Source organism: Caenorhabditis elegans, chromosome IV, assembly GCF_000002985.6.
Source record: "Caenorhabditis elegans chromosome IV".
NCBI lineage: Eukaryota > Metazoa > Nematoda > Chromadorea > Rhabditida > Rhabditidae > Caenorhabditis > Caenorhabditis elegans.
In genome coordinates, this window is record NC_003282.8 from 6,302,040 (window position 1) to 6,326,458 (window position 24,419).

The 24,419-nt window shown below is 36.3% G+C and overlaps 5 protein-coding genes and 6 non-coding genes across 15 annotated transcripts; 7 read left to right on the top strand and 4 right to left on the bottom strand.

Annotated features, from left to right (window-relative positions):
* Positions 1-119: 119 nt before the first annotated feature.
* srv-25 (G-protein coupled receptors family 1 profile domain-containing protein) lies at positions 120-1,703 on the bottom strand (the record flags this gene model as incomplete). The annotated part of the gene is made up of 8 exons (NM_182312.1): positions 120-203; positions 254-397; positions 588-699; positions 760-869; positions 954-1,100; positions 1,149-1,258; positions 1,304-1,415; positions 1,536-1,703. 8 exons carry the CDS (start codon positions 1,701-1,703, stop codon positions 120-122), a joined length of 987 nt encoding a protein of 328 aa, NP_872112.1.
* 21ur-13579 lies at positions 265-285 on the bottom strand. Its single transcript, NR_055587.1, has one exon.
* On the bottom strand, positions 670-690 carry 21ur-9473. Its single transcript, NR_055588.1, has one exon.
* An 806-nt stretch (positions 1,704-2,509) lies between the features above and the next one.
* 21ur-5721 lies at positions 2,510-2,530 on the top strand. The gene has a single exon (NR_055589.1).
* A 661-nt stretch (positions 2,531-3,191) lies between these two features.
* Positions 3,192-3,212, top strand: 21ur-5700. The gene has a single exon (NR_055590.1).
* Positions 3,213-3,412: 200 nt separating this feature from the next.
* 21ur-6424 lies at positions 3,413-3,433 on the top strand. The gene has a single exon (NR_055591.1).
* A 2,266-nt stretch (positions 3,434-5,699) lies between these two features.
* On the top strand, positions 5,700-13,680 carry csp-2 (Putative inactive caspase subunit p14; the record flags this gene model as incomplete). 3 transcript variants are annotated; one of them, NM_001383103.2, is made up of 16 exons in its annotated part: positions 5,700-5,757; positions 5,806-5,850; positions 7,117-7,262; positions 7,610-7,759; positions 7,861-8,048; positions 8,576-9,273; positions 9,412-9,489; positions 9,543-9,611; positions 9,927-10,037; positions 10,299-10,409; positions 12,384-12,634; positions 12,680-12,881; positions 12,929-13,023; positions 13,068-13,304; positions 13,347-13,443; positions 13,493-13,680. In NM_001383103.2, 15 exons carry the CDS (start codon positions 5,700-5,702, stop codon positions 13,386-13,388), a joined length of 2,481 nt encoding a protein of 826 aa, NP_001370851.1. The 3 variants fall into 3 exon arrangements, with proteins under 3 accessions (NP_001370851.1, NP_001368632.1, NP_001368631.1); NM_001380264.1 differs by lacking the exons at positions 5,700-5,757; positions 5,806-5,850; positions 7,117-7,262; positions 13,493-13,680 and having other exon boundaries at positions 7,658-7,759; positions 13,347-13,388; NM_001380265.1 differs by lacking the exons at positions 5,700-5,757; positions 5,806-5,850; positions 7,117-7,262; ... (6 more) ...; positions 10,299-10,409; positions 13,493-13,680 and having other exon boundaries at positions 12,419-12,634; positions 13,347-13,388.
* On the top strand, positions 5,715-5,735 carry 21ur-14472. The gene has a single exon (NR_055592.1).
* A 1,327-nt stretch (positions 13,681-15,007) lies between the features above and the next one.
* On the bottom strand, positions 15,008-15,418 carry Y73B6BL.12 (Thioredoxin domain-containing protein; the record flags this gene model as incomplete). Its single annotated transcript, NM_068560.4, has 1 exon — positions 15,008-15,418. The coding sequence occupies one exon, from the start codon at positions 15,416-15,418 to the stop codon at positions 15,008-15,010; it is 411 nt and encodes a 136-aa protein (NP_500961.2).
* A 4,471-nt stretch (positions 15,419-19,889) lies between these two features.
* Positions 19,890-21,528, top strand: Y73B6BL.29 (tRNA pseudouridine synthase). Of its 2 annotated transcripts, NM_001392314.1 has the most exons (7): positions 19,925-20,071; positions 20,128-20,256; positions 20,309-20,431; positions 20,490-20,671; positions 20,781-20,941; positions 20,992-21,179; positions 21,229-21,456. In NM_001392314.1, the coding sequence occupies exons 5-7, from the start codon at positions 20,797-20,799 to the stop codon at positions 21,445-21,447; spliced, it is 552 nt and encodes a 183-aa protein (NP_001380157.1). In that variant the 5' UTR covers positions 19,925-20,071; positions 20,128-20,256; positions 20,309-20,431; positions 20,490-20,671; positions 20,781-20,796; the 3' UTR covers positions 21,448-21,456. The 2 variants fall into 2 exon arrangements, with proteins under 2 accessions (NP_500962.1, NP_001380157.1); NM_068561.7 differs by lacking the exon at positions 20,490-20,671 and having other exon boundaries at positions 19,890-20,071; positions 20,309-20,472; positions 21,229-21,528.
* A 606-nt stretch (positions 21,529-22,134) lies between these two features.
* sqd-1 (RRM domain-containing protein) lies at positions 22,135-24,383 on the top strand. Of its 2 annotated transcripts, none has more exons than NM_001392315.1 (4): positions 22,135-22,246; positions 22,294-22,599; positions 22,687-23,194; positions 23,272-24,383. In NM_001392315.1, exons 2-4 carry the CDS (start codon positions 22,306-22,308, stop codon positions 23,394-23,396), a joined length of 927 nt encoding a protein of 308 aa, NP_001380080.1. In that variant the 5' UTR covers positions 22,135-22,246; positions 22,294-22,305; the 3' UTR covers positions 23,397-24,383. The 2 variants fall into 2 exon arrangements, with proteins under 2 accessions (NP_001380080.1, NP_001380079.1); NM_001392316.1 differs by having other exon boundaries at positions 22,142-22,246; positions 23,281-24,382.
* The last annotated feature ends 36 nt before the right edge of the window (positions 24,384-24,419 follow it).

The window sequence follows — 24,419 nt, forward strand, 5'->3', positions numbered from 1 at the left end:
AGTTCATTGAATATGTGTTTTGTCACGGGATATTTTGAAGAATTGCAGAAAACCTTTTTTATTTGTATTATTAACATTGTTTTAATTCAATAAATATCTCAACAACAGAAAATATATTTTTAGAAAGTCACTTGATTTCCAGCCAAATGCCGCCTTTGTTGTCTTGTTGAAACCGACACATTTCCAGATAATTGTACTTCGCTCTGAATTTTATTTTTTGAAACTTTATAAATAAATTTAAAATTCCAATTACCACTGCAAATCGTTGACACGAAACTGATCGTATTACTTGTTTCGTTAGATCTCTGTTTAAAATCAAAATACAAAACGGATTTATGTAGGAAAGGAAACCATTTGCCATTGGGTACATTCCACGCATGTAGTAAATTGGTCCGGTCTGAAAATGGCTTACACGCTTTCTGATTTTCTATTTTTCAAATGTTCCTAATCTATCATATAGATGGATTGATACTAAAACTCCATAAAGTTTAAAATAGAACGTGGGCCGACTGTGACGTCATATTATATGTAGCTCATTAAATATCTTGGTGATTCAACTTGAAAACCCCCGTGCGTAAAAAACTTACATTTTGAGTTTGTGAGAAATAATTTTGAAATGAGTAATACACCAGAATAGCAAAGAATGCCAACAGCAAAATGAACACTTGAACTGCCAAATGGATCTCTCGACTGAGCGATCTAAAAATTTATATAATAATATATTATTCAAGAAACGGGGATAAAATTCGAACGATTTACTTTGATATACGGTTGGAATGCTTTCTAATAAACAAGAATAGTGCTCCGTATGAAATTGAGCACAACGCACATGTTAAGCCAACCACTATCAGAGCCATCAACGTATTTCTCTGCAAAAACAGTATTTTCCTACGAATATCGCACCTCACATTTTGCAGAGACTTGCCACATAATCTTCGAGGGAAAATTATTACCTGAATAACTGATTTTTCTGCAACAACTGTCATTACAACAATATTATCATAATGAAAATTAATATCCTTCAGAACAACTAGGCTAATGATTGTTGGAACTAGCCAGTAAATTGATATTAATTTAAATTTGGATAGGGTTTGAATTTTCTTAAAAAAACATTATTATCCTATGTTTCAAATATTAGATTAAAATACATTAGTCAATGGTGAATGTGGATGTGTGATTACTTGATATCTTTGAAAAGATAAGAAAACTATTCCAGAACATCGAATGTATAGAGTATAGTAAATATGGTTGTAGGCAGCTTAAAAGTGAAATTAAAAGAGGTAAAAATGAAAAATGATTTTACCGGCTGCAATATAATAATCCTGATAGTTGAAATAAAACTCTCGAATAATTGGAATTGCACGAGCAGCAATTATCACAAAATACATCATCATTGCGAGGAGATCAGCGATACACTAAAATAACTTGATGCATTTTGGATCATTCATACGAAAATTGTAGGTTTTTTGTTTTAAAAATCAGTTCTGAAGTAAATCTGTCAAAATAGTGAAGTTTTATTTTAAAAATCCCCGTACGTGCTGTAGTAAAAGTGTATAAAATGTTGTATTATAGGTTTTTGAGATACATCGAAGACGAAAAAGGCACGTGAAAACCAAAAAATATATGGGAAGTGTGATTGCTGAAGTTATATAATAAACAGTTATAGGCCACGAAGGAGGTAAAAGAGGCACAGAGTTGTTCATCTGAAATTACTTTTTTAAAAAGAAATTCAAAGTTACAAGATTACAGTTTCGAACTTAAGCCAAAGTTGGAAACTTTAAAAGATTTACTTCATTATTTCTTTCTCATATTTAGAAAACTAATGTCAAATTTGTTGCAAATTTAGTCAACTTTTCAGGTCAGCACCTAAAACGTTATTGCAATGATTACCAAGAAACTACGAAAATCTAAAGTCATGTGAGATCTCAGTTAGAGACCAACCAAAAACTGCACGATCGTTTTAATAGGCAGTTTTACGTTTCGCTGAGAGCATTTATTTTGTTTTCCATGACGTGAATTAAACCAAATTGGTAATAAACAATCTTTATATGAAATCACTTGAACCATTCTGAAGCTGGTGTAGATCACGGGCATTTTTAAGATTCGTCAATTTTTGAGGGTACAGCTGTACAAAGCAAATTTCAGGGCAACATTGTGAATGGGCGAAATAATCCTGAAATATAACATGCGTCAAATTAGTAAATAGAGTTCTTTAAATGACTACTGTAGCTTGTGTTGATTCATAGGCTCGATTTTCGAAATGAATTTTTTTCGAATAGTGATAATGATATTTTTCGTTTCTTCGTATTATTTTTTTTAATTTTTTGCTTAATTTTAATATTCTATCAATTTGAAAAATCGAGTCAGTAAATCGACATAAGCACTACAACAGTCATCAAAAAATTACAGTGGCTTTCGCTATAAAATTTTTTGTGCGCAAGACACTTTCTCAGAATTGTGTGTTTCATGTTTCCGATATATATTGCTACTTTTGATTCCTTGATTCCACTGAGAAATCCATTCACAGTCTCAAATCTGTTGAAAATGGGCAACGATTCCTGCAAATTTAAAAAAGTTAGAGAACAAATTATACGTCTTTTATAGTGGCAAAATGAAAAACACTCTTTTAACAACTCATGCCACTGTATTCCGATAAAAACCTACTAAAATCGAAGGAAAACAATGAATTTTACTAAATAAGTATATTTGACGGCAGGTTTGTTCGATCCAACGGAACAATCGTCGTCTTCATCCGATTGATCCGAAGTTTGAGTTGAAAAATTATTCCATTCAGATTATGAAAAAATAATTACGGCAGTACAAAATTATGAAAATGCATATTGCGCAACATATTTTACGCGCAAAATATCTCGTAGCGAAAACTACAGTAATTCTCTAAATGACTACTGTGGCTTGTGTCGATTTATGGGCTCAATTTTCGAAATGCATTTTTTTCGAATAGTGAACGATATTCTATTTTCCGTCGTTTCTTCGTATTATTTTTAATTTTTTGCTTTATTTTAATATTCTATCAATTTGAAAAATCGAGCCAGTAAATCGACATGAGCACTACAATAGTCATCAAAGAATTACAGTGGCTTTCGCTATAAAATGTTTTGTGCGCAAGATACTTTCTCAGAATTGTGTGTTTCATGTTTCCGATATATATTGCTACAGGAGTAATCAAATGATGAGTATATATTGATTGTCCTGAAAAGAATATGATTTTTTATCTTCAATTTTTCCACGTTATTTTATACAAATAACAAGAGTTTCTCGTATAAGCAAGATCACTTTTTTCCACTATTCAAAAAAATTCTCTTAAATTAACCAAACGGTATTTTAAAACCTCATTCTCAGAATTGTGTGTTTCATGTTCCCGATATATATTTCTGACGAATCCGTTCAGGGCTTTGAATGTCGGCAACGTTTCCTGCAAATTTAAAAAAGTTAGATAATAAATTATACGTCTTTCGTAGTGGCAAAATGAAAGAGACATACTCCAAATGATGCAGTTATATAACAGAAATCATAGAGTCACTCTTTTAACAACTCATACCACTCTATTCCATTAAAAACCTACTAAAATCGAAGGAAAACAATGAATTTTACTAAATACCGTATATTCTCTAATAGTGATGCATGCAGCACTAATTTCCAGGCCCATTAGGAATGCAGCACTATTAGAGACTGCAGTACTACTGGAGACTGCAGCGATGGAAGGGGCGTGGCTCAAGATTACACGCCTAGAAAAAGTTTTACGAGTATAAAACGAGTGAAAATGAACTGATTTGAACGGAATAAAATGTTAGAAAAATCAATAAAAATAATTGAAACAGAGATAGGTACTGGAAACCCAAATTATAGGTTTTTAACTTTGGCAGGATTGGTTGAGGGTTATACTGCTTACAGTGAGCACAAATATATGGAAATACTTTTCTGATTGGAAAAAATGTTTATTACTATGAAAATTAAAATAAAATTTTTATCATGAACTTCATTAAAAAAATATAATTTCTCGTATCTAAATTATAAAAAAAGCAATAAATCATACGATTTCAATCATTTCTGTTTCGAAACAAGATATATATATATATCTATTCAATCAAAAGAAGATAGCACATGACATAGAGGTAATCACCGGTGAGAAGGATTGAATAATAAAATGATCACATAAACCAGACATAGCTAGGGTGATCAAGTTGGGGGAAGAAATAACTCAAGGGAAATAGAAATAAGACGTGTCGAGAACGCTTGACGGCTGAGTGGTTTCAGTAGATGTTGAGCAAGTCGGTTCCAGAGTGGCAGGTTCATTAGTAGAAAACTATTGTTGATTGGTACACAGGCACGCATCATGTATGGAAACCGTGGAGACCGGGACTTCTTTAGTGCTGAGACATCCGGAAAATGGTATTCGCCAAATAAGATGTTGTGGTAGGTCCTTAATATTTGGAGAATTCGCTGGTGTTGAACGGACTTTTGATTTTACTGAGCCAGTCGATCATCGTATGACGTGTATGGGACATTGCATCGTTGATACACTCTTCTTGAATATAACTTCAGCGGCATTTCAAGTAGTTTTATCAGACGTTTGGAGCTAGGGTTTTAGGCCTCACATCCGTAATTCAGCAGCGGTTGAACGTAAAAGTTAACTGTATAACTTGAAGTACAAACTGACATTGGTAGAGCGAAAGCATCGAAGAAGCTGTCTACACTTGAGGAGAGCAGATATGTTTTTGGAAGTTTAGCTTGCAATCCACGAAAATGCCTAGATCCTTGACTGAGTCCTTTTTTATTATTTGTATTCCATTCGCATGATAATATGTTCTTGGGTTGCGCTTCCCGAGGTGTATGACGTTGGTTTTGTTCTCGGTCAAGTTTAAGTTCCACTTTGCACACCAATCAGTGACGACATTGATCGCTTTTTGCATAGAGATGGACCCTGCAATTGTCAGGATCGGGGCCCCCCTGTCGGCAATGATTGCCGCAGGGTATGTCGTGTGTACCTGCGCCACGACACACAAAGGTATTTATTACTTTAATTAAGTTGCGCTTGTTTCAGAGAGCACAATATTTGGTTTGTGCTAGAAAGATCTCCGATAGGTGACAGACGAAAAATAGATTGTCAGACGAAAAATAGATTGACAGACGAAAAATAGATTGTCAGACGAAAAATAGATTGTCAGACGAAAAATAGATTGTCAGACGAAAAAATAGATTGTCAGACGAAAAAATAGATTGACAGACGAAAAATAGATTGACAGACGAAAAATAGATTGTCAGACGAAAAAATAGATTGTCAGACGAAAAAATAGATTGACAGACGAAAAATAGATTGACAGACGAAAAATAGATTGTCAGACGAAAAAATAGATTGTCAGACGAAAAAATAGATTGTCAGACGAAAAAATAGATTGACAGACGAAAAATAGATTGTCAGACGAAAAAATAGATTGACAGACGAAAAATAGACAATGAGTTAGGGAAAAAAATATGAAGAAATTCCTGTAAAATGGGCAACACTTCAGAAAAATCGATAACCTTTAAATTTGAAAAATCGATAAATTTGGTTAGAAATTAATTAAAATTTACTGTTTTTTAGTGAACTCCGAAAGGTTATTTCACGTTTAAAAATTAATTTCTCAAAAAAAACACTCGAACTTTGATCACAGTTTCAATCATTTCTCGACTTTTCCCAAATGAAGATTGGCTGGTTATTGATAACGATTTGCTCAGGTATTATTACAAAATGTATAAGTGAGTTTTGGAAGTGACAACTGCTATAATTTACCATAATTCTTTTAGACGCTCACTCATCGCCTTATCAGAATGCAAATGAATCTGCTATTGGTGAGTAGAGGTGTTTTTGATCGTTAAAGAGCAACGGGGCATAGAATTTTATTATCGAGCCACACACGGTACACGGCCCGGCAAGTGGTACATCCATGCAAATGCGCTCTACTGATAATTTGAGTGTAGACCAGGTTTGGGCGCGTGATAACGAAAAAAGCTTTGGTCCAAAAAATTTAGAATTTAATTTCGGACATTTTTTATATGCATCACAAAAAAACTGGACCAACCGTTTTTGAGATACACGCGCCCAAACGTCCAGGTTTACGGTACACAAATTGCGTACAGGTACCACTTCTCGGGCCGTGCGGTAGCACAGAAACTAGATGGATTCGTTCATGATATTTTTTCGATTTTATACTTTCTGGCCAGGTCATACACGTTTGATCGGTTGAGCGCGTTTGCACCCATCTAGCAACTGAACCACCGCGCACAGAAAAATGCCTTTTTTGAATTGAAAGCGGCACGAAAACGCGCTCTACGGGCAATTGAATGAGCGCCGTCCCCAAAAGCTCGTTATGTAGAAATGCTAGGCCAGCTCACTTCGGGCTCTTAGGCCAGCAGATTTACAAAAAATTATTGATTTTTGGTGACCAATATGAATTTATTCAAATTGTGATGACAATTCAAATATATTCGCTTTTTTCATTTCAGTAGGTTGCCAAAAATTGAGAAATCGTCGAAAAATCGATATTTTCCCCTTAAATACCTCTGATCAGAGGTATTTAAGGGTATATTTTATTGGCAAAGCAGCAAAGTTGCATTAAATATTATCGAGCCGCAGAAAAATGCACCTCGTGGAAACGCGCTCCACGGCCAATTGAAAGAGCAACGCCACCAATGGTTTGGTCCCGTTAGGTATTTGTGGAGCCAAATTCAAACATTTTTGATTTTGGCATTTTCCAATGATTTTTTTTCGTTGTTTTAATCAAGGGAGGAGGGCAGACGGTTTACTAGAAATTATCGAATTTTGAAATGAATTTCACGTGATTTTATGCTTAATTTCCTTGTTTTTCCACGTGAAATACACATCCACATATCAAAAAGATTATCAATAGAACGCGTTCTGCATTCTCATTTCTTCTAATATTTTAATACAACAAAAAAACCAATAAAGCTGCACAAATAACTAACGAACCCCTGCTGTAGAGATTGCCAGCTCGCTGTGGAGCGCGCTTGCACATTGGTTCCAAAAGTCGCACTTTTCTGCGTATACATCGCAAAAATACTCGAAAAAATCATTCCTAATTCCATAATTTTTTACAGACGATGCCTACTTCCTCGTTTTGATCATCCCGGCAGTCTCGGTTGCGATTGTTCTAGTTGTCGTTATCTTCTTGTGTTGTCCAAGACAACAAATTCGGAGCGACAATGTCATAAAATTGGAAGAAGGTGTTAATGATGTGATTGAGGTGAGTTGTAGACGGTCAGATAGAATATAAAAAAGACATGGTGCATCACACCACTTGAAAATTCATATTTCTACACTAGAACACTCTAGGCAATTGCCGTTTCGAGAGGTTCGGGAGCCGGTATTTACCAAATCAATTAATCAATCTAATACTAGTCGTTGTCCATCAGCCTCTAAACCCAATGAACATTTTCTGAATTAGCCCAAAAAACTGCCGGTTCTGAAATTTTGACTTTTCTCTACCGATTTCTCCATAAATTCACGCAAAGTCTCATTCTTTTCACATACTACACACATTGACTGACAAGTAGAAACTAATCAAAATCATCATAACACATTTTGTTTTAGGAAAATGTGACACACGTTGTATCGCTCCGTGAAGCTAAGGTGTCTGGCATGATGACGGACTTGACGAGGTTCCGACAGGAGATTTTCACGAAACATCTCACGTTCAACTCGAATCCAGAGTCAATTGATGCGGCGACGAAGAATGTTCAGGTAGAGATTTGTTTGAAAAAGGGGGCCTGGAAGTTTTATGAGATTCCGAAAAGTCGATAATTTGTATTCCAATTGACCTAAAAAAATACGCCTAATTTCAGAACGTGAAACAGTCTCTGGACACGTGGCGTGACCGAATCAAGGAGCGATTGGACGAGATTGATCGGCTTTGCACTGAAGAAGGCGACTCGTTGACACCGGAGCAGTATAGTGCGTTGAGAGAGATGAGAAGACAACTTGCCGATGAATATGATACGGTTTTGAGGACTGTCGAGGGTATTCACACGAGGTAATTTTTTGGTACATTTTTTGGTACATTTTTTGTTAATTTTGGCACATTTCCAGGCCAAATTTGGTAACTTTTGTGCCTGAAAATGTACCGAAATCTACAAAAACTGTGCATATTGCACATGTTTTCATGTCAAAATTGTCAATTTTTCACTAGTTTTAGACTAGAATCGTGCATTTTTTACAACATATTTTCACCTAAAATCATATGTTTACTAGCTTTACTGTTAAAATTTAGCATTTTTCGTTCAAAATTACAAATTTCTCACCAATTTATCAACCAAAATTGTAGATTTTTCCCTTTTTTAAGGTGACAATGTGATTTATACGTTAATTTTTCGCGCATTTTTCACCAGTTTCAAGCTGAAAATGTGAATTTTTCATTGATTTAAGCTGAAAATGCAAAATTTTTTCCAAATTCATAGGAAAAATACTCTGAAAAATGGGCAAAATTGGAATTTTTTGCCTAAAATTTTGTCGCTTCTCCCTTAAAAATCACCAGTTTTCACTAATTTCTTTAATTTTCTGACTCAATATCCTGTCTGCCTTGCTCATTGAGTTCTCATCAGTGACGTCATCAATGCAATCATGGATGACTGATAGAGCACGTCTTGCTGGAGACATCCGTCACAAGTCTGGAGACCCTATGAGAGTTGATGAAGCTCGATTTGAAGCCAAATCCCTGATGGATGAAGTTGTTCGGGAAGAGTCGCGGCTCAAGACGATTGGAGCATCGGTGCTCAAAATTGAGCAGGAGATTTCAGCGATGCGGGATGACGTGAGAGCCAGTAGATCGACGGATGATGTTGGAATTTCGATGGATGAGGTTTACGAGAAAAGGCGACGAGTTGAAGTTGATTACATGCAACTTCTTCGTCAGTGCCAGGATCTCATTTCGCTCCAAATTCGACTTCATGCGATGAATGATGAGCATGCTGAGCAAGCCCGACGAGCTGAGGGGTGGCTTCAAATGCTCAAAAATGATGTGGCGGGTGTAGCAAAGGATCCGAGATTCAAGAAGGATGAGGATCTAATTGAAAGAGATGAGGAGCTGAATCGAATGGCTGCAGGTGGATCAGGTGGTCCAACGTCGAGACAATTGGCAATGAGAGAAAAAATCGAACAGAGAGAAAGGGAAGAGGAAGAATGGCGACGAAAAGCAAAGGAGAAATTTGAAGAGGAAGCAGCCAAGAACAGAGCCAGAGAAAGAAAGTGGGCAGAAGAGCGTAAGTTTTTTTTCTGACAGTGAACTTGTTATTTTAGCTAACTTCAGCCATTTTTTGGAACCACCACAAAAAGTTTTTGACATCTTTACAAAAAAGTGTCAAGTATTTTTTAAATTATATGTAGCAATCATGTTTCAGACGGCTTCAATCGCCCAATAAGAACCCGATCGCAGAAATATGCGGAACAAGATCGAATCCGATATGCGAGAAAAAAAGGTACGTATAAGGGTATGAACCTAGTAACACAAAATAACAGTAATTCTTTACAGCAGCGCTGGAACAGTCAAATGAACAATCGAATGAATCAACGGATGATGCAGTTGAATCCGATTCTGACGGTATGTGATCCGTCTTTGAGAAACCCAAAAAATTCAGCGAATTTCTTTGAAAATTTTGGAAATTTTCGAGATTTAATTTTGAAATTTGTTTAGAATTACAAAATTAGAGTTTTAAAATGAATAATTGTCTGAAAAATTTGAAAAGTTTAGGAATTTTCTAGAATCCTTATGGATTTTTGGAATTTTTTTTTTTTGGAAAACGTGGGGGATTTATAGAGCTTTCTTTTTGCAAATTCTTGAAATTAAAGTCAATTTCAGGTGTAATTTATTTTTAATTTTTTAAAAATTTTGAAAAGGACAAAAGAAATATTACAGATGTTCCGGCTCCCCAGTCTCCACCGACACCGTCACCTGCTGATCCGGGTCCGACAACCTCTTCATCGTCACTCACTCAAGACCCCGCCTCAAACGCCACTGGATTCTCTGGTATGTGAGCCGGCTTTGAAAAACACAAGAAATTCAGCGCATTTCTTTGAAAGCTTTGGAAATTTTAACTTTTGAATTTTTTTAGACTTTCAAAATAAGAGTTCTAAAATTGAATAATTGGAATTAAAATTTTTGGAATGTTTTTTGGAAAACTTGGGGATTTGCTTTCTTATTGCAAATTCTTGAAAGTAAAGTCAACTTCAGGTGTAATTTATTTTTAATTTTTTAAAAATTTTGAAAAGGACAAAAGAAATATTACAGATGTTCCGGCTCCCCAGGCTCCACCGACACCGTCACCTGCTGATCCGGGTCCGACAACCTCTTCATCGTCACTCACTCAAGACCCCGCCTCAAACGCCACTGGATTCTCTGGTATGTGAGCCGGCTTTGAAAAACACAAGAAATTCAGCGCATTTCTTTGAAAGCTTCACGGCCTCTCTTCATTTCAAAAAATAAATCAAATTGACGTGATGAACTTTCTCTGCGTCTCTCATGGGCGAGAGAGTGAGCTTTTTGAGCCGAATTTGTACTGAAAACGGTAAAATAGGCCGGAAACGGCTGATAGTGAACAAAATCTAATAAAAATTTACTAACTACCTGATCAAACACATAGAAATTATATGAAAAAAGGGCAAAATTGTAAATCACCTATGAATACGCCCACATGTGAAAGGTCAAAATTAGTGATTTTCCAGACAAAACTGAGTAAAGCCGGCGATTCGCTGATAAATCTTTAAATTTTTTATTAATATATTGTCAATTAAGACTAAGTGTATCTATTTTTATGCAAATATCTAGGTTAGTGATGTTCACGACGCCGGCAGACGGAAAAACAAAAGGCTACCTCAAAAAATGGATGTTTTCGGGACCTCTAGTGATCCTTGAAAAGAGAAATTTGAAAATTGAAGGCCACCATTTTGTAGATAATTTTTTTCTGATTATTTTCTGTTTTTGATGAAGTTTTTTTGATGAAAATTGACGTCGGCATCTTCAAAACAAGAATTAGGCCTGAAAACTCCAAAAATCGTTAAAAAACGACAATTTTTGGCGGGTTTTCCTAATTTTACGAGACGCACCAAGACATAATCAAAAATTCAACCTCACCAAAAATTGCAAAATTCTCTAAGGAAGAGATTAAGATGTCAATCACTTGATTTGATCAAAAACTGATTGAGTAACTTCAGTTTTAAGACAATGCGATTGTAATTTTTGGACAACCGCAAGCATAATAGTTGATGTGAACGCTTTTGAAAACATATAACTCGGTAACCAGAAAAGCTATCAAGAAACTTTGAACTACAAAAATAATCTTGATAACACAAGAAACATTTTCTATGTTCATAATACTTGGCTATTCTCACAAAATACATAGTTTAAGCTATGTAAAGATTCAATGCTTTGAAAAACTTTGATAGAGATACCACGAAGGTATTCGAAATCATCCGTTTGTACAATCAACTCAAAGAAGCACAAAATAACAAAGTCTGGATTAATACCGTCTGATACCTTTTTCATATGTCACTTTTTGTTTTTCCCGTACGGGATCCCGTCTTTACAGTCGGCAACCGACTGAAACCGAGGCCACCAATGAATAACTCAGGTTGTGAACCCTGCCGGGAAAGTCTCATCAGTTTTCCATCAGTGTACGACAAAAAATATACCGTATTTCCTCTATTAGTCTTGCACCCCTATTAGTATTGCACCCCTACGGACCAATCGAAAATCAGTCATGCGGACTCTATTAGTCTTGCACCCCTACGGGTCAATTGAAAATTAGTCTTGCATTCAAGACTAATAGAGGAAATACGGTGATTGGGTACGATAGGAATACGGTAGGTTTATAAGTTATGTAAGTTTCTACAAATGTAACTATTTCAGTTTCACTGTACCAAACTTTGAAGAATTTTTTATTACTTTAAAGATCACTGAAATAGTGAGCCGTTGTCTACGAGATCAAATATGTCCGAAAATTACCATTTGGTATCGGTCCTAACAAATCAGTATTTATACCAAAGTTGTTTCTTCGTCAATATTTTGAATTTAATTTAAAAACACATATATTATTCAATTTTCAATCTCACGTGAGAGAGTGTGAGAGAAAAAGAGGAATTTTGAAATAAATGAAATTGAGAGAGGCCGTGAAGGAAATTTTAACTTTTGAATTTTTTTAGACTTTCAAAATAAGAGTTCTAAAATTGAATAATTGGAATTAAAATTTTTGGAATGTTTTTTGGAAAACTTGGGGATTTGCTTTCTTATTGCAAATTCTTGAAAGTAAAGTCAACTTCAGGTGTAATTTATTTTTAATTTTTTTAAACTTTGAGAAGGACAAAAGAAATATTTCAGGCTCTTCACCACCAAATTCATTTGAAGAAACTCGTATGATGTGTGAGGACGCATCAGATGGAAAGAAAATCGACGAAACGAGAAAATACAGAAATAATCGATCTTCAAAGTGCCGGGCTATCATAATTAACAATGTGGTTTTCTGTGGAATGGAAAAGCGAATTGGAAGCGACAAAGATAAAAAGAAGTTATCCAAACTTTTCGAACGTTTGGGATATCAGTCGACAAGTTATGACAACTTGAAATCATCGGTGAGGGAAACTGTTGATTCATAAAGTCTATTGGTTGATTTTCAGGAGATCCTGGAGACCGTGAGACAGTTTACCCAGTCGAATCACGGCGACTCGCTCATCATAACAATCATGAGCCACGGAGATCAGGGACTTCTTTATGGTGTAGATGGTGTGCCCGTTCAGATGCTTGACATTATTGATCTAATGTGTACTGCGTCACTTGCGAAAAAGCCAAAATGGCTTATGTGTGTGTGCTGTCGAGGAGGTTCGTTTTTCAATTCTAGATTTTTCGAGTTAACAATTGTTTTTAAGACAGAATCGACAGAGCAGTCCGCTGTGATGGATTCATCGACAACTTTTTTGATCGTTTTCCAAAGTTCTTCCAGTTTATGAAATCTAAATTCCCAGTAAGTTTGAGGGCGAAATCTCTTCAATATTCTTCTCATTTCAGTCACACCAAACCTCGTCGTCGCAAGCAGATTTATTGGTTTCTTTCTCAACATCTCCTGGCTTCCTATCATTCAGAGATGAAACCAAAGGCACATGGTATATTCAGGAACTTTATCGAGTGATTATTGAGAACGCGAAAGATACTCATTTGGCGGATCTCCTAATGGAGACCAACAGACGAGTCGTGGAGAAATATGAGGCAGATAAAGTAGTGATCGTGTGTAAGCAGGCTCCTGAGGTAGGCATGCCAAGACTTAAAAGGTATAACAATTTTTTTCAGTTCTGGTCGAGGTTCACAAAACAACTATTCTTCGACGTCTAGAAATGACGTGTTTTGATGTCAATGGCCTCGGTGATCAGTATGCTCTCAGTACATGGTAATATCAATTTTTCGACGCAACTTTATCATATTTAAAATGTTTTCAGTTTCAACAGTTCTTTCAATTGTCACACATTTTTCCCGCTGCTACGATGAATTACAATACCTATTCAATTTCCAATATCAGATTTTCTATCAATTGTGATGATGTCATGCTAGCCTTATTCATATTTAAAATACCCGTTTGTCAACTCTTTTGGATAGTTTAACTAGTCAATAAAGTGTTTTATTTGAAGTGGTTGTATTATATTTGTTTTAAAACTAGTTAAAGTGTATTTAAAAAAAAGGAGTTCAATTTTGCAGGTAAAGGCTCACAGTTCTTACTGCCTACTGCCCGAGTGAAGATATAAAGGTTGTAGGTAGGTATTACGCATGCCTACCTGGAACCCTCACTTTCAAATGTTTCCACATTCAGAAAAATACTAATAGTAAGTAGACTGGAGGTGTTTCGAATGGAAGAAAAAATTTGAAACTGGAACACCTGTTGCAGATTTAGCAGCTCCTGTAGCTTCTGCCTCCCGCTGATGCAGCACCAAAACCTCCACTGGCTGCTTAGTTATTTAGAAGCAAGATATTGATAAGATAATCAAAATATTATAGGAACCTTCGATCCAAACTACCAATCTCTTGCTGGAATTGGAGAGAGTCGTTTCGATAGGAAGGATGGAGCACCGTCTGTAAGAGGGTCAAATGCGAATTCCGGAAATCGTAAATTTCTACAATAATTTATCGATTTTTAAAATAATTCTTTACCATGAACTTTATTGATTTTTCCAAAATTTATTGATTTTCTTCTGAAATTTCATAAATCTTACAATAATTCATAGATTTTTTGTTTTGTAATACTTATTGATTTTTTAAAATACAACTTATTGGCTCTCTAAAAAGAAATATATCGTTTTTTTTTAATTACCACATTTTTCAGACACTTCTGAATTCTCGACTGCCAAAAGTTGAACAAAGTGGGAGTTTTTTTTATTAAAAATTGTTTTAATTAAATATTGGAAAAATTCAATTTTTTGGAGATGAATTTATTAAGATTTTTGGAAATTTGGATTTTAATTTTTTTTTGCAGAGTCGAACGATAAGAGTATATTTTCATGCAAAATCTGAGCAATTTCTAGACTTTTTAGAATTTTCTGAAAAACATGAAAGACTATCTGAACACTCTGAAAATACAATACCTGATTAAAAAACCCCTAGTTCTTGTGGAAAGATGTTCAAAATTACTTTTTTTTTGGAATTTTGAAAGTGTTTCTTTTTTGTGTTATAGTAGGTTCAATAGTACACAATACGCCAAATCATACAAAAAAAATGCACAAAAATCGCTAAAAACTGTTCAGTATAATTCAAATTTTAAAACCATTGAAATTTCCAAAAAAAAGAGGGACTGGCTGAAAAATTGGCTGAAATTATTAAGACAGGAAAATTAAGATAAAAATTTATAAATCAGATCAGTATTTTTCGAAACAATTAAAAAATAAATTATGCAACAAAACCAGTATCTGGGAGACTTAAAAATGCTCATAAAATTAATTAAAAACTTAAAAACCCATGAATTATTATAGCTCATCGTGCTCATCAAGCTTCAACTGTTGTCGAACGATTTGGATAAATTGCTCCTTGTGCTGAGTTCCAATTCCGATTCCCTGATCCCCTTGCCGGGACCATCCAGTCTTTCCAGTATACAGTCGAATTGTCGGATAAGCTCTGACTTGAGCCCCCTGGCACACTCCGGGCCACTGATCGCAATCGATTTTCGCGAAATTCACTTTTCCGGCGAGCTCCTTCGCGATTCGATCGTAGATCGGAGCAAATTGAATACAATGGCCACACCATGGTGCAAAGAAATCGACAATCCATGGTTCCGATGAGTCCAGGACAGTGGTATGGAAATCATTTCCAAGGGAGACGACTTCGGTCGGAAGGAAATTGTAGACCCATCGTTGAATTGAATCAGAATTACGCCACATATGGTTCGGGTAGTCGCTGGAAAGAAAAAAGATTGATTTTAAAATAAAATTTCAGTATTTTTGCAGTTTCATACGTCACTGACAGCACATGGTGTCAGGCTGTCCGATTGTTTGATCTACAAAAAATGCGGGGATTTTTTGCCCATAAAAATGTGACGTCAGCACGATCATAACCACGCAAAATCAGTTGAAAACTCTGCCGCATTTTTTGTAGATCTACGTAGATCGAGCCGAAATGAGACACTCTGACACCCGGTGCGTAGTTTATCGGAGCGCTGTTGCACGGCTGCGTTTCTCAAACTTTTAGTGATTAAATAGGTTCTTATTATCAAAATATAAAAACTGTCACACAGCGCCTCAGATCGGGAGAGAAGAGCTAAAGAAGTGGTTTTGGCGCGGGAGCGCGTTTGCTGCAGACGTCGCACGAATTGGAATTAATGTGTAACAAAACAGTAAAATATCGCGTTTTTGCTGGATTTTAGGGATTTTAAAGCAATTTTCAACATGCGGGACCGCCCAGAGACTGTTCGCGATGCGATTTACTTCATTTTAATATAAATTTTCCCCCAAATAAGCTCGAAATGAGCTCTGAATTTCGGCGAATCTGAAATTTTTTTTTGACCAAAAACAGAATTTTGCAAATAAAAATTGATTTTAGAGCAATTTATTGCATAAATATTCAATTTTAGAATTTTTACTAATAGTTTGAAAATTTTTAAAGTGTTTTAGTCATTAATTTGACTGATAACACAGAAAATGATTTTTCTTTACAACGAAATCGATAAAAAAGTAAAGCAACATTTATCAAGGGAAATCTTGCAAAATTGGTTAAAAAACTTGTATGAAATCAAAGATTTCACTAGAATAAAGCTACAAATCAATCAAAATCACAAAAATACAAATAGTTCTGATCAAATTTCAATGTTCCAATCTACCAATGGATCTATGCCACGCCAAATTTCTTATGCAAGTGTTGCTCTCCAATTTTCCTTGAAAAATGGATCAAATACTCACATAAATGATCAAATTAACATTTTTTACAAGTTTCGTGTTATATTTTCTTTTTCTTAATGAGGAACCATCAGGTTCTTCCTGCCCTCTACGGCTCTAGATACCTCAACTTCGACAACTCCTATCTACTCGGAGAGGTGAGATACCAAAAAGTGATCAACTGAGAACTTGTAGAGCACATCAAAAACTATGATATTCAATTTAACCTGCGTTTTTATCTTTCAAGATGGGGGAGTTAGACGTACATTTGTATTGCATACTTTTTGTTATTCTACTGGCTGCTCTAACTCCCTCATCTTAAGAGATAAACACATGATTTTAACTAATTAGTATAGTTTTTGATATGTTCTACAATTTCTTAGTTAATCACTTTTTGATATCTTGCATCTCTGAGGAGATAGGAGTTGTCGAAGATACAGTATCTATAGCTATGCGCATATGAAGAATCTAATGGATTCTCATCATGCTATACTACTTATCATCTGCTTTTTGTGGGAAACAATGATTCAAAAATGTTTTTTCAAATGATCAAACAAGTTGTGATTTGATCTGAACATTTAGTGTTGGTTTAGTGAAGATCAGCTGCCAACTAGCTTCAAATCTAGTTCCCCCTCATTCTACACTTATTTATTTAATTCTTATGTACTCCCTATTATCGAGTATTGCTCAGTCGTCTACTCTCCCTCTCCTAACTCTAAACTCTCTGCTCATCTTGAAAAACCTCTTAGATCATTCTCTCGACAAGTATTACAAAGATGCAATATCTCATTTACTTCTTATGAAAACCGTCTTCTAATTCTTAATATCTACTCGATTCGTCATCGAAGGCTTAAGGCAAAGCTTCTACTTCTTTATAAATTCATAAGCGGTACCTCTTACTTCCCAAATCTAAACGATCTGATCAGAATTACAGAGTCTAAAAGAAGGCCTATGATTATTATATGTTCAAAACCAAAAATTACTGATTTTTTTACCTCAACTGTCCCCGTCTGGAATGCTATTTTTCATAATACTCCCCATTTCCTTTCTCCCCGTGAATTTGTTAAAGTTATTGATTCCTCCATAACGCGGTTTTGAATAATTTTGTTTGTCGGTTATAATTAATTCTATGATCTCTAATTTCCCAAAAAGTCTTTGTTTCCCTTTCTTCTCTCAATGCCGGTCTTTTTCTTTCCTCTCTTTGTCGGACTCGTGAGGGTCCCGACTTTTTTTATTGTTTTGATTAACTTTGATTAAACAATAAATTCACTTGTGGGTCATCCTCAAGGCAATTTAAAAAAAAACTAAACAGTTTTCGTTGATGTGGGCATTTTTGAACAATTTCAAGACGTGAAACCGTGTTATCTCTATCAAGCTGACGTTTAAAAATTGGAATCAAACATATTAATGCTTGAAAAAATTTGTTTCGCGTAGAAATTTTGTCATAGAGTTAACTTGTTCTAGTCGGTTCGAAAATCAATGAAAAAGCAGCCAAATCGTGAATTTGTTCAATAAAATGTTTTTTAAAACTTTTTTAAAGCAATAATAATCCCAATATTTAATTATTTTTTCCGAATTTCATCTTGAAAACTCGAATAATCGCGAAATTTCGTCTGAAACTCATTTAATACCGTAAAAGTGTGCAAACGCGCTCCGTTGGACTTTCCAATTCTCGATTTTCTTAACTCTCCCGATTTGAGGCGCTGTGTGTCACCTCAAATTTGACTGCAGAAACGCGCGCGAAGTTTTCGCTCTCGATTCCGTATGCCGTAAAAACAGCTGGGACCACAGCCCCGCGGGTGATGACAGAAACGGGGAAGAAACAAAGCTAGAAACAGCAGTTTTTGCTCTGTATCTTCGCATTTTCTCGTCTCCCGTTTCTGTCATCACCCGCGGGGCCGTGGTCCCAGTTGTTTTTACGGCATGCGAAATCGAGAGCGAAAATTTCGCGCGCGTCGCTGCAGTCAAATTTCATGTGACAGTTTACACTCAAAATAATAAAACTGCGTGGCGTGTACTGCAGAAAACCTGATATTTAAGCCCCGCCTTTTTCTCGTCCACTCACGGAGAAAAGGCAAAAATTCGGGGACCAACCAATATCAGGCCGCCGACATCCTACGTGTTCCGCGCGCCGCTATGTTTAACTCGTTGTGGGCGCGGCAAGCTGTCTCCGCCCGCTGCGAGTTAAACATAGCGGCGCGCGGAACACGTAGGATGTCGGCGGCCTGATATTGGTTGGTCCCCGGATTTTTGCCTTTTCTCCGTGAGTGGACGAGAAAAAGGCGGGGCCTAAATATTAGGTTTTCTGCAGTACACGCCACGCAGTTTTATTATTTTGAGTGTATATATTTTGATAATATCAAACGTGGTGTCAGAATGTCCCATATCGGTTTGATCTCCGAGAATTGCGGGAATTTAAGAGTGTGCTGACATCAAACTTGAAAAATTCCCGCATTTTTTGTAGATCAAACCGCGATGGGACATCCTGACACCACTTGTTTCAGGGCTGTCGTTTTTTCGTTTATTCGGGTTTTTTTTTCGGTTTTTAGAACCAAAAAAACAACAAAAAAGTTTGGTCTGTGTGAAGTACACGGCTTCCCCACGCGTTTTCCGGCAGGCAATAGAGAATATACGGTAAGTATATTTGAGAGTGTGTACAGTATGCACAAAATCTAACACTTACCAATTTTAATTCAGCAAATGGTTCTTTTCTCACTATTTTAACTACATGAATAATCGAATCGTCGTTTTCTTCGTCAGATTGATCCGAATTTTGGACTGAAAAATTATTTCATTCATTAATACACTAATGAATAAAATTCCATGACATGAATAAAACCAAATTGATAATAAACAATCTTTATATGAAATCACTTGAACCATACTTGAGCTGTTGTAGATCACGGACATTTTTAAGATTCGTCCATTTTATACAGCAGCAATATTGTAAGTTAACATTATGTACGAGCAAAGTATCTAATTGTTAAATTAGTGAATAAAGAAGTTTTTGGAAAATTCTGTCAAGTAGGTAAATAACTTTAATTCTCTATGACGAAAGCTTAAATGAAATTCGGGAAGCGTCTCGAGACCGATTTGCGAAATTTCGCATAAATGTGCCTTCCTTTGAAGTCATAGAGAAAGGAGATGATAAATAAATGTTGAAAATTTTTCAAAATTTCCTATCGAAGTTTTGTTAAATTGTCGAAATTTCAAACAATTCTGAACAATTCCATTATTCGATTGAAAAAAATTGATAATTATATTGTAGGCATCCATTTTCTTAGTTCTGCTTTTCAGATTGATATTTTAATTTGTTTATTCTTCATTCCAATATTGCGCAATCGGTTTTCTCATCGGTTAATTTATTCAATTTTAAACTTCCACCATTTTATTTCAGATGCATGCTAGACATCATGCAATAATGTGTTACGCAGAGAAAACGGTAAACTAGGCCAGGGGAAATGTTCGGCCGTGTACTCCTCTCGAACAAATTTTGCAATCCACAATTAATATTTAATTAAATTATTATTAAAAACTAGTTTAATTAACTTGAATATGCGAGAAATTCGCCGATATTTATTTTGGATTGGGTACGATGGATCGAAATTTCCTGAAATGGCAAAAGGAGGCACTGGTTTCGGAGTTATGGATCTTCTTAATCAGGCAAATTATTTTCTTGATTCTTAAAAAATTCAATTTTCAATTATTATTGATTTCAGACAATCTCAACTTCTATATTCGGGTCTCGGTGCGAACAAACTCCAAATTGCTCGGATCGATTAAAGTTTTCTCCGAGTAGTCGAACTGATGCAAAAGTTCACGCAATCAGAAATTCAGTTATTTGCCAAGTGAGATATTTTTAAAAGGATTTAATGTTTCAGTCAAAATCGTAATATTCAGGTTCCCCTGGAATACGCAGAACTCGATAAAACTCCTGAAACAAAAAAAGCATTCATGACATCCTGGAAAAATACAATTGATGTTGCCAATCCTGGATCCTTGGAAATTCACGATGTTCACTCGGTATCTGCTGGATTTTGTATTCGACGAAGCGTTTCCTATCGGTAATGTGCACTTTCAGGAGGACATTATCACTCAGAAGAGCTCCATATAGTCACTACAAAACGCGCTAAAGTGCACTCTTTCTGACTCCGCCTCTTCACACTTCTCTGCGCTTCTTCATTCTGTTTGGAAGACGAATCACCCATGACAACACACGAATTCTGATTTTATCACATGTCTACTTTTCAGTTGAGCTGCGAAGTATTTTTTATTTGATATTTTAAGAATTAGAGTAGCTTTAGCATTGTTCCAATGGACAATTTTGCGCCAATTTTCAGACTTTATCGCTAAATAAAGTACTGATTTACAGAAAGTACACGTATCGTATGGCAGTATGTCGTTCTTGGGAACTTTGGGAATCAATTCGCCAGGAGCCATCAATATCCTGCTTCTCAGAAAGAGACTATGCTTGGCGATTACCCCCGGGATTTTCAGCACATAAAGTTCTCCAGGCTGGAAAGCTTTTCGAGGGTACTTCAAATATGCTATCTATCTCTGAAATCTCAAATCGTTATTTTCAGGAGAACAAGTGATGGGATCGTTCTTCAAGCACACTGCTCGTGAAAAACGATATGAACCTATCAGTCCCACAGCTCTGAAATACATTTTTCATGTTGGATTATCAAAAGGAGAAGCTTATTCAATGGAAAACGATATTTATGACTATTACAATGTCACAATTGTCGCGAAATCTTTTGTTCGGGAGCAGGTAGACGAATGACAACTTTAAATGTTATAAAACTCAATATTTATTTCAGATTCGTCGCATGATGTCTTGTCTGGTGAACTATTCTTACGATCGTATACCTCTTACAACAATAGAATGGCTTTTATCAAATCCCATCAGTTCTAATTTCTTCGATTTAGGTATTCCTGTTGCTCCTCCACAGGGATTATTTCTCACAGACGTAGTGTATGATCCTCGAATGTTTACAAATCCCGAGCCTTATTTTTTACACTCCTGGGATTATGATTAGAATTTTAATCTATAATAGCAGATTTCTTTTTCGGAAGACATGATCCTAGTTTTTTTTTTATAAATCAAATATTTACCCGTCTTCTCGCAACAATTATCCGACACCTCATGAATCGAGTTTTGATGCTGTAAGATCAATACTTTGAAAGGATTGGAGGATTCAAGTTAAATCTGTATGATTATCTCGTTTCGCACATTTTGAACTTCTTCATTGGAAAATCAATACGCTTATACGATTATTCAGTGTAACATTTGTCACTGAACACATTTTTCCGCAAAGCAACGGCAATTTCTGACGGAAAACAACATTGCGAGTCCGCTTGGCAGAGAAAAATACTCCGGTCTTTGTCCGAGAGGACTACGAAGTGGCACGCAACGCTCGGGTCTCGCAGCGACCTGCTGACGCCGCATTTACCGTAGCGTCTGCAGTTCAAATTCGAGACGTTATCCAAAGGGGCGGTTGCACGTTTTTGGCCTTTTTTTTGTCAAATTTCATAATTAAATATTTTTTCCCACGAATTATGACTTTCTAATGTGAAATTTATCTGTTCTTCTATAGGTTATCGTCGAAAAATCAATAGTTTCATGAGGAAATTTTTTTTTAGGCCGGAATCTTTTCTCGAACGAAATCCCAATTCTTACCGATTTGACAATTTATTGTGTCTTTTTCATCCACTAATTTGTATACTTTTCAGGGTATTTTCTAGATAGTCTTAACGGCTACACTTTTTTAATTTCCAAGGCTTTTTTATCCAGCTTTTACCTTTATTTGTTCTTTTTTTTTGGTTCAGTAAAGTAAGGTGGGTGAATTAAAGGTCTCGATGCAGTAAATATAGTTGTGTTTCAGATAGTAGTAAAAATGGAAGCTACAGATAACAAGATTAACGGTAACGCCTCTGAGACTATCAAGGAAAATGGACACTCGACGAAGGGAAACGAGGACAAGAAGATATTCGTTGGTGGAATCTCGCCCGAAGTGAACAACGAAGATTTGAGCTCCCACTTCACCCAATATGGAGAAGTTGCTCAAGCTCAAGTCAAGTACGACCGGACTAACGGCCGCTCCAGAGGGTTCGCATTTGTCGAGTTCACCACTGGAGAGGGCTGTAAATTGGCCCTTGCTGCTCGCGAACAAACCATCAAGGGAAAATCTGTGAGTTCTTGTTTTTTTTCCTCGCCTACTTAAATGGCACTAAAAAGATATAAGTTCAATTGACAATAAACATATTTCTTGTTATAGGTCGAGGTAAAGCCAGCAAAATCGAGGGAAAACAAGAAGGTGTTTGTTGGAGGACTCCCATCGGACTACAGCGAGCAAGATCTTCGCTCTCATTTCGAACAATTCGGCAAGGTCGACGACATTGAATGGCCATTCGATAAGCAGACCAAGGCTCGTCGCAACTTCGCTTTTATCGTATTCGAGGAGGAGGAGTCCGCAGACAAAGCATCTTCCCAGACAAAACAGACCTTCGGAACTCGCGAATGTGACGTGAAAAAAGCAGTTCCACAAGGAAAACGGTTCCCAGGCGCCCAAGGGCGTATGCCAGGTGGTCGCGGAATGTATGGTGGACGTGGTGGAAATAACAACTCGGGATGGTATGCTGGATGGGGACAAATTGGAGCTATGCCATACGGAGCTACTGGAGCAGCTTGGGGAGACTGGTACGGAAACGGTTATTACGGCCAACAAGGTGCAGCACATCACAACAACAGCGGATCATCGCAAGGTTACGGAAGCGGATACCAGAGTTAGTTTTGTTACTATTTGATTCCATGTCTTGTGACTCATTCCACAAGGAATGCATCAGTATACTTATTCTATCAGGTTTTGCAGGAAATAACAGTGGATTCGATTACCAACAAGCTCAAGGAGCCAGACAGGGCAACAATGGCCAACCACGCTTCCAACAGCAGCCACAACAACAAACTGCTCAAGCCCAACAGTTCTAAATGTGCCTTCAGAACATCACCTCAATCACCATCTGAAATGCCTCCATCACAGTCCTCTTCAGAATTCCTGTTTCCTTCCTACCTAATCTTTCAAAAAATGTCCAAATTGTTTTGTCCTCACGCCCAGACTCAATCAAAAGCAGTTACAAATCGACCCTAAATTTCTAACGCGCGTTTTTCTTTAATTCCTTTTTTGGCAATGACGATCTGAGATGTGTTGTTCCCGAGGTTGAATTTTATATCGAACCAGTTTGTTTTGTTTCTCTGATTCTCACCCAAACTATCATCGACTCTCAACTTTTTTCCGTTGGTAATCTTTGATTTGAATAACTCCAGGAATAATAATAACATACTTTTGTTGTTTTAGATGATGTTCTTGTGAACATAATACTTTATCCACCCGCCTTTTTAGATGTGTAGAAGTACTTTATTTCCATCAGTTTTTTCAGTCATTTTTTGTTGTTTTAATTGTTTCGCTCGTTTTTTCTTTGAGCGATTCTGCGGCAGAAAACAAACTGTATTTTTACTTCTCTTCCCTAAAGTCTGTATGCTTCGCCCCCAATTTTTGTCTTTTAGTTGTTGTTATGGTGCTTTTTCCTTTGTTCAGGAACTGGTAACCAATTAGACTGTGCAATTCACTGTAGTTGTCAAGTATATTCACATTGAATTGTGCAGTTAGTTGTTAATTTCCCTCATCTCATTGAAGTGTATCTGATGAATCGTCAGGTGTCCCGTCTTCGTCTAATCTCACAACACCCAGCCACCCAACAAAAGCTTCTCCCTTTTTCTCCTTCGTTTTTTGCCAATCTCACCCGTAAATTCGCTCCCAAAAGCCCCCCCCCAACCGATTCTAATAACTGCCTCTTCGTTTGACATGTTATTTGTTGTCACATTCGTTTTTAATGTATGATAGATTCATGTCAAACATTTGTGTTGATATTAAGCTGAGAATGAAATTTTTGAGGACTAGTTGTTCTTATATTATCATTAAATTTTTATGCTTCATGAATTGAATGCGAACAG